The 8375-nt window shown below is 32.6% G+C and overlaps 1 protein-coding gene across 1 annotated transcript; it reads right to left on the minus strand.

The window, feature by feature from the left end:
• Window positions 1-576: 576 nt before the first annotated feature.
• LOC134690510 (heat shock 70 kDa protein 12A-like) lies at window positions 577-7617 on the minus strand. Its single transcript, XM_063550478.1, has 7 exons — window positions 7573-7617; window positions 7279-7332; window positions 6397-6450; window positions 5078-5371; window positions 4213-4437; window positions 3059-3218; window positions 577-1634 (listed from the first exon to the last, which is right to left on the minus strand). The coding sequence occupies exons 1-7, from the start codon at window positions 7597-7599 to the stop codon at window positions 655-657; spliced, it is 1794 nt and encodes a 597-aa protein (XP_063406548.1). The 5' UTR covers window positions 7600-7617; the 3' UTR covers window positions 577-654.
• Between the last annotated feature and the right edge of the window lie 758 nt (window positions 7618-8375).

Genomic DNA, 8375 nt, shown 5'->3' on the forward strand with positions numbered 1-8375 from the left:
GTTTCGATTGAGAATAGATTTTTCTAGGTTAACTACGACAACCGTACTGACGACAGACGGCAAGTGATGGCTGATGGCCAAATGGTTTTATGAACCAGGTGAGTGTAAATCGATAGTTAGAAAAAAAATCAAAATAACAAGCAAAAACTGAAGGAATCGCATGGATCTGCATGTCACATTAAGGGAATCTGTCACAGTTGTTGAATTGAATGATCACGTGACTTAATTGGTATCTAAAGATCTAAAAATCTAAGGCTGAAAAAATATGTCAGTTTTCAGTAAGAATACAGACTCATCGTAGTAGTTAATCTTTTCGTGATGTTAACCGTTAAACTAATAGGAAGTGCCAACTTCAATCATGCAGTCTTCTCCATAACGTTTATTTGTAAGGAGCGCACAAATTCTAAACAGTAATTCCTTTATTGTGTCAGATATCTCCTTCGAAAATAATGTCTTTTAAGGTACGCTCTGTGTCACAGTTTGTAAATCTCAATTCTAATACAAAAGTTTAGGACTGATTTATTAAGATTAGCATCAATAGTACAGAAAACTACTTTTAAAAGTCTATACAAACACTTTGAAGCGATATTAGGCTGCGATTAAAAAGTTAATTATGAATAATGATTTAGACATAAAAGCAGTACTTATACCTGTCTATACTGAAAAGTATTTCTGAAAAAACGGCCATTTAATTTTCAACTTGTCATATTTACATGAAACAAAGTCTTTATACTCCGATTCCCGAATTTTTTCCTCCAAGCTTTTTTTGTAAAGTTTTGAGAACCGATCGCGCCATTCGTAAGGAACTGAAAACAATAGTTCTTCTGTTGGCAAATTATGTCCGTGTTTGAATTTTCTAATTTTCTTTTGGAATGCAAAACAGAATTTGATAAAATCTTGTTCTAGCTCCGTTTTCATAATCATTACAATTTCGCTACCGAATATTTCAGACAGGAATCGTTCTTGTTTATCTGTACTGTCATTTTCATACGTGTACTTTTCTGCTCTTCTAAATGAAAGGTTCCTCAATGATCTTCTGAAGGATCTTCTGCCAAACGTTCCGGACTGGGACTTTGGTACATTTGTGTTCGGATTCTCAATGAAACCATTTAAAATAGCCCCACGCATTACTGCCAATCCAGGATTACCGGGGACAATTATATCAAGCCCTTTAAATCTACTCCTCAGTTCATTTATTATTATCGATGACTCTGCGAATCCCCCAACAACAATAATTGTTTTTAGGTTTTTTATTTCTTCATACTGAAATAACTCGTTCAAGGCTCGTATCAATCCGTCAATGGAGTTGTCATAAAATGATCGAAATACATTTGTTGGAATCGCTAACTTCTCGGTTTTATTGTATAATAGAGATGCAGGGAGCCTGATCATGATCTTTTCGACTTTGTTCAATTTTTCAGTTGTAAATTGTAATTTTTCCTGTTCGAAGTTTTCCATTAAGAATAGATAATCATCAGGATCGTTCACCCTTAAATCTGTGAAACCGGCTCCAAATATTCCTAAACAATATTCCTCAAAACATTCATTGACTTTCTTGCTTCCCCACTCTAACCCCATTGCTTTCTGTATCTTGCCATGACCTTTTTTGTGTACAGTTATATCAATTGTTCCCCCTGTACAAAATATTTATCATAATATGTTATAATTGCGATATTATTGACCTTAAAGGTACACCACTGAAAGAAAAAAGTAAAATCACAAAAATACCGAACTCAGAGGGAAACCCAATCGGAAAGTCCATAATCACATGGCAAAATCAAATGACAAACTACATCAAAAACGAATGGACAAGAACTGTCATAGTCCTGACTTGGTACCGGCATTTTAAAATGTTTTTAAACCTGGTTTAAAAGCGCTAAACCTCTCACTTTGATGACAGTCTCATTATATTCAGTTATATTTACAATGATGCGTGAACTAAACAGACATTATAAATAAAATAGTCAAAATATGCGTACAGCAGTCATCATCGTGTAACAATTTTAAAATGAGCAATTAAACAGAACACAAAAACATCTATCTACAAACAAATTCATTGATTCGCGTGTCTGATGTATATACAAACAATTTTACAATTTAATATAGGCAATGTTAGCATACAGGGTTAAAAAATCAAAAGTATGTAAGAATTAATTTAAAAAATAGACCGAGATTTAAAATAGTCAAAAAGTTATATAGACTGAAAGATAGAAGTGTGATTAGTTATAACTACTCTTCATTACTGTCAGAATATTCAGAGTAGAACTGTCAGAATCAGTTCTATGATAGAACTTACATATACAGCAATGTAATTACACAAATAACAAAAAAAGACATTGATAGGTGTTCATATAATTTTTAACTATATGCAGTTCTGTTTATATCATGTCAAGTTCTAAAACGTGTCTAGTCTAATTATGCTAATAAAGTTGGGAATAAATAAAACATATGCTTTCAAAGAGGTCGTCAATCAACACCGAAATTATTTGTTTTAAATCGTAACCTACGCATGTGACAGAAAACAATCATTTACATGTATAAAGGTTCCTACGAACTCTCTAACAAGCACCGAGTTAAGCTAGTTTTATTTTATATCTGAACTGTCCTATGTCTAATATTCTTAAATTGGTTAATAAGTTACATAAAAGAGTATACACGAAACCAACGCATGTACAATGTATTGGCAAAACATCTAACGTTCAAGTAATAATGGTATATCCTAATGACACTTTAAAATTAAAATGTTGGTCATTTTACTACTGTGTTGGTGGCGATACATAATACGACTTTATGTAATGTTTGTTCTGAATTTTATTGCTCTTAAGGAGGTAGGCCTAGATTAAGGGAAATAACTCTTTAAATCATCAGTACGTTTATGTCAACCATTTTCATCAAAATATTCTAAGCTTCTAGGTTACATAGATTATTTCCAATCTGTTTCAGGTAAATGCTTTAAATACATTTATGAAACTTGACTTTTACAAACGCATCACTGAATTAAAGAGTTATCTCCCTAAACCAAGGTCTACCTCCTTAATATCATATTTTTTCAAGTTACCTCCAAGGTCGGCTACCAAAAAAGTATAATTTGAAGGAAGTTCTGACAAACATGCTGCACCATCAGAGCTTTGCTGTATATTAAGTTCCTTCTGGCCACAATAAAAAGCAGCAGCTTCTGCTTCAGGTAGAAGTTTCAGTTGATGTTTTGGAATACCAGCCTGCAATGGGCATATATTTTATCGATCTTTTCACACCATCTAATTTGTATAGTCAGTTAAATTATATTTGTTACACTATATATGATAATTCATTATACCGCCTATGTAATATTTCACTACCCTTATGATTATTATTACGTGTTTTTAAATAACGCTTTATAAATATTTCTTTACCATTTTTCTAATTTCACCTTGAAACATAACATCGTTATTATACACGATGTTCTTGAAGTATAGATTAGGGGTAATTACGTTCTTTATCATTTTAATAACGTTTATTCTTTTATTTGTCTTTATGAAAATTACTTTCACGGATTAGTCTGATTTTGATGATATCTATATTTTGCATGTCTCTGTATACTGATACATCAAGTAATTGTGTTATTGTTCTATGATAAATTTTGTACTCTAGTCTTTCATTTTTGATAATGTGCTATGTCTATATGGATTTTTGTGCTTCTTTAGTACATTTTAAATGGCCCTGTACTATTACATCCCGTCATTGTGTTATTGTGCTATTGTAAATTCTGTATATCATTTGCTCTTATGTGTTTTGTCTATATGCCTTTGTGTGCGTCTTTGTTACATATTTATTTGCTTTAATAGTGATTCACATTTTAACACAATGTTTACTTCTGTACCCTCTTTTGTGACATGTTACCCATACTGTCTGTTTGTTTTGTTCACACATCATTGTCAATATAATTGAATTTGATGAGACTGTCTTCCCATGTAGAGGTAAAACCAGGTTTATTTCACCATGTTCGAAATACGTAAATGCCTGTACCAAGTCAAAAATATAACAGTTCATTTGTTAGACTTTTTAATAACGCTTGATTAGGGACTGTCCGCTTTGCATTTTCCTCGGAGTTCAGTATTTTTGTGGTTTTACTCTTTATCATAAATTAAATAGGCATATGCATATTTCCCTATAATTGTATTGTTTCTTCATTTACAAGAACTAGTATAGCAAGCTCAACTTTAATTATATTACCAGATATGCCGTTTTTCTCATGAAATTGCGAGCTGTTAAGCTCCAAGTAACTGGAACTGTCAGAACCCATTGTATGAGACTGTCATCAAAATTAGTAAGCCTCTGGTTAAGGCTGGATAGGAGGTCTCCTTTGAGATATTTTATAATTTCCATTACAACATCAACTGCCCGCATTCTATTTTTCCGTCGTATATCATACAACATGAATGTATCATCTAATACTACCTATATTTTATGATTTAAAAAAATATATATTAAATTTAACAATGACCAAGAATGGTATTTTATTATATATATGATAATTGTAAGAGTAATTTAGCAAAATTCAAATGATGTACCATTACATCTATGTAAATATATAGACAATGCAATTACCTATAGGAACTCCCTTTACGACTAAAACTATGCCACTTTTACTATAAAGTATCGTAAAAAAATATATACTAAAACGGAAAATTGATATGCACTACTATTTTATTCACAACATAGGGCTGTGCGGGACATTTCTAACATGTATATGACCCCGATTTTTTATGTGTTAAAACCTATACTTAAATTCTGTACTAACTCATCTTTCACTTTGGTCTTTCCGCAGAGGTCAAAATTCGCCGCAACCTTCCGGAGCACCTGAGATCACCCCAAGTTTTTTGTGGGGTTTGTGTTGTTTAGTCTTAAGTTTTCTATTTTTTTGTCTTCGGGACTATTATTTGTTCGTTTGTCTTTTCATTTTTTAGCCATGGCATTGTCAGTTTATTTTCAATCTATGAGTTTGACTGTCCCTCTGGTATCTTTCGTCCCTCTTTTAAAGTAATTTGTCTATAACTATGGGCGGTTTTCTTAATCTTTAAAATACATAATGACTTACCTGTTTTGATATTTCCAACTTAAAATTTTGGAAGAAATACCATTTGTCTAACGATCCACTTTTTACATATTCATGAAAATATTCTTCTGCTTCATATCCAAAAGTGTGGAAATGTTTCCATTCATCAAACAGAACTGATGTTGGAGCCTTGTGTCTCGTCCATCTATCAACACGCCATGCCCTTGTCTCCATATGCTTTGTCTTTCCTTGGAACTCATCCTTACTCATGTATGCATAACCACTGAAGGTTGTTCCGAAATCAATCGTGCCAACAAATAATGGTAAATCGTCAACCTATAAGAGGAAAAAAAGAAAGAACCAAAACTACCCCAAAAAATAAACTAAGGAATCATTTTCGTTGATCTAGTACACATTTTTTGTTAAAGAGTCAGCTGAAGCCCGCCTACGAGTTCCGGTGTCCTAAGGCATTCTTCCCCCATGCTAATGTTTTCGAGGGGGGATTGGATTGATCCAATGTCCCCCCTATAACAGAAAAAAGCTATTTTTTACCCTTTGTAATTTTAAAACGTCTGCGACGTCAGACTGGTTGTTCCTTAATAACGAAATAACTACGAACGATTTTTGTTTGTATGAGAACATGTTACAGTTCATATAAAAACAGGCATTAACGGCGAAACATGTCTATTTAGGATGGTTGCGAAACGACAGTTTTTCAACCGGGGATAGATCAGACTATTTAATTTTGAAGGTTTGCTTGCATCATTGAATTAAAAAGTTTTCTCTTCATTCTAGCCTGTTGTCAGAAAAAGCTAACCCTGCAACGTGAATTGTTATGACGAAACATATTGAACTCTTTGGGTGATAATGAACCACAACGAAAACTGTTTGTCATTCCAAAGCATGAATGTATTAGAATGTAGTAAACACCTACATGTAGTAAGTTGTCAGGTAAAATAAATGCATGTAAATGTCGGTATGTTAAATATTTGGACGATCAGACAAAACAACACAATACAAAGCAATAACAGAAGGGTAAAAATATAGACGGACTGATGGAAATGTAGGCACAATATGGTAGTAATATAGACCGGCTGGTAGGGTAGACATGTAGAATGATTGATAGACGCATACTCAGACTGGTGCAGATTGATAGATTCATACTCAGACTGGTTGATTTGTTTTTAGACTGACTGGTAAACATGAAGATAAAATATCAAACACAGAAGAACTTGTTGACATGTAGACAGAATAGTAGTCACAAAGACGGAAATTCAACACAACAACTAAAACACAAAGACATTAAAATGTCACAATATGATTCCAGATAGACAGTGCTATGTTATAGAAACAATTCTTACCCCAGGTTTCTCTTCCATTATTACATCAACGTCTTCTGGTGTATGTCTTTGTGTCTGGTGTTATATATAACAAAAGAAAAAATGATGTTTCGTTATTTGCCACAAAATAAATAAAAAAGGTGCATATTAGATTTACAAATTATGTTATCAAACATGAAAAATCATTTCAATCATTCCGTGCGTCCGAAGTGCTACTCTTAATTAACTATCACCAGGAATGCTCAAACCGTAGCATTTCGAAGCCGAGGCTGTACAAGTCCAAAAACATGTAGAGCGCTTTATGACCAAAAGGGACCTCAAATAGTCAATGACATACCAGGGGCCTTTAGAATTCCAGAAAGACAATGTGTATTAAAATCAAGTCAGATCTGAAGTGACTTACGACTGGGTTGATGATACCGTAAGGGACTTACAGTCGACTAGCAATTGTATTAACCAAGTGCTGGCAAATAAAACTTACACCATAGTAATTTCGTGCTTCTTATGTGTTTCTTTATCTTCTTGTTTATTTGCCTTATTATGACCGCGTAAACCCAAACATTTGAAAACCAAGGAATTGTTACACGCAAGATGCATGGTGCACAATATCCTACGGATGACATATCCGACAGATTGTGTAACTTATTTTCTTAAAGATTTCTTATCTATCATCATAGAATTCAACACCAAAGTGTTAAAAAGCATGTGTATTCTGATTTTATCTTGGTTTATCTTTGGTTGTTTCATAAACCAAAAACGAGAACCAGGGGTAAACATATTACCCTCGGTTACAATCAAATGTGTAAACCACACTTGATCATACATATCCAAGCCAAGCTGGGATTTGAAAATATACGTCCAAAATATACTTTTGAAATGCTTTTTAGCAAAACAATATCTTACCCTATTAATATTATCAAGTTGTACTTCATTGCCTTCCTGTGTTTGGCTTTGTGTCTGGTATAATATATAACAATACAGTAAAGATTTTGAATCACAAAAACATTGTGTTCTCATTTACATAAGAAAATAAATTATAAGTTAGATATTCAAATCACATTATATCGGATAAAACATGTCGAAAATAAATTGTACTTTTTTTTATCATGAATTATTGACCTTTCTTTTACATTTTTGACACAATATTCATTATTTGATTATTCTTTAACATTAATAACATTGTTAAAATGGTCTTACACTGGAAAAGCAGCAACCATTGCCCATTGCTATTTCCTACAAAATAATTACTCAGTAGTGTATATGTAACTTAAATTTGGTAAAGACATTTCTAATCTTTAAGTATTGTTTGAACAATCTAATATATGTAACTTATGATCACAGGGTTATCAACAAGGAGTTAAAAAATGAAAAGAAGGAAAGTTAAATTGTTTGTAAAACTTTAAAATAATTGATTTTCCTCTTTCTGAACATATACTTGATTGAATAATATATCGTGAAAGCATAAGTTAACACTATAATAGTAACTTATAAATTAGAATCGTGTCGGGGCATGTGCTTAAAATGTATTGATGATTTTATTGAAGCATTCGATAAATACGTCTGCTTTGTTAAAAGACCATATACTAGTATATACTTATAATACGTCATAATGCTAGAGGGTTCTTGAAAATGAAGACGATGTTAACGAAATTAACAACTTTTATATGTCATTGAAAGGCCTTCGACAATGAGCTAATCCCATATCTCATAATCAGCTATAAAAGGTCCGAAATACAAAAGTAACGAAAATCAAACGAGAAAACTAAAGGTCAATTGAATGTTCAAAAAAATTAACAAAAAAACAAGTGTGTAACACTAAACAAACAACAACCCTTGAAATACAGGACATGCACATACAGACATAATGTGGCGGGTTTATACATGTTCGTGGGATCCCACCTCTTCTTTTTTACCAGCTGGGAAAGTGGTGTAATGTACAACAAAAATACATAACAGTCGTTGTTTTCTTTCATACCGAAAAATGTCAACCATTTGTTTTC

The sequence above is a fragment of the Mytilus trossulus genome, chromosome 11, assembly GCF_036588685.1.
Source record: "Mytilus trossulus isolate FHL-02 chromosome 11, PNRI_Mtr1.1.1.hap1, whole genome shotgun sequence".
NCBI classification, from domain to species: Eukaryota; Metazoa; Mollusca; class Bivalvia; order Mytilida; family Mytilidae; genus Mytilus; species Mytilus trossulus.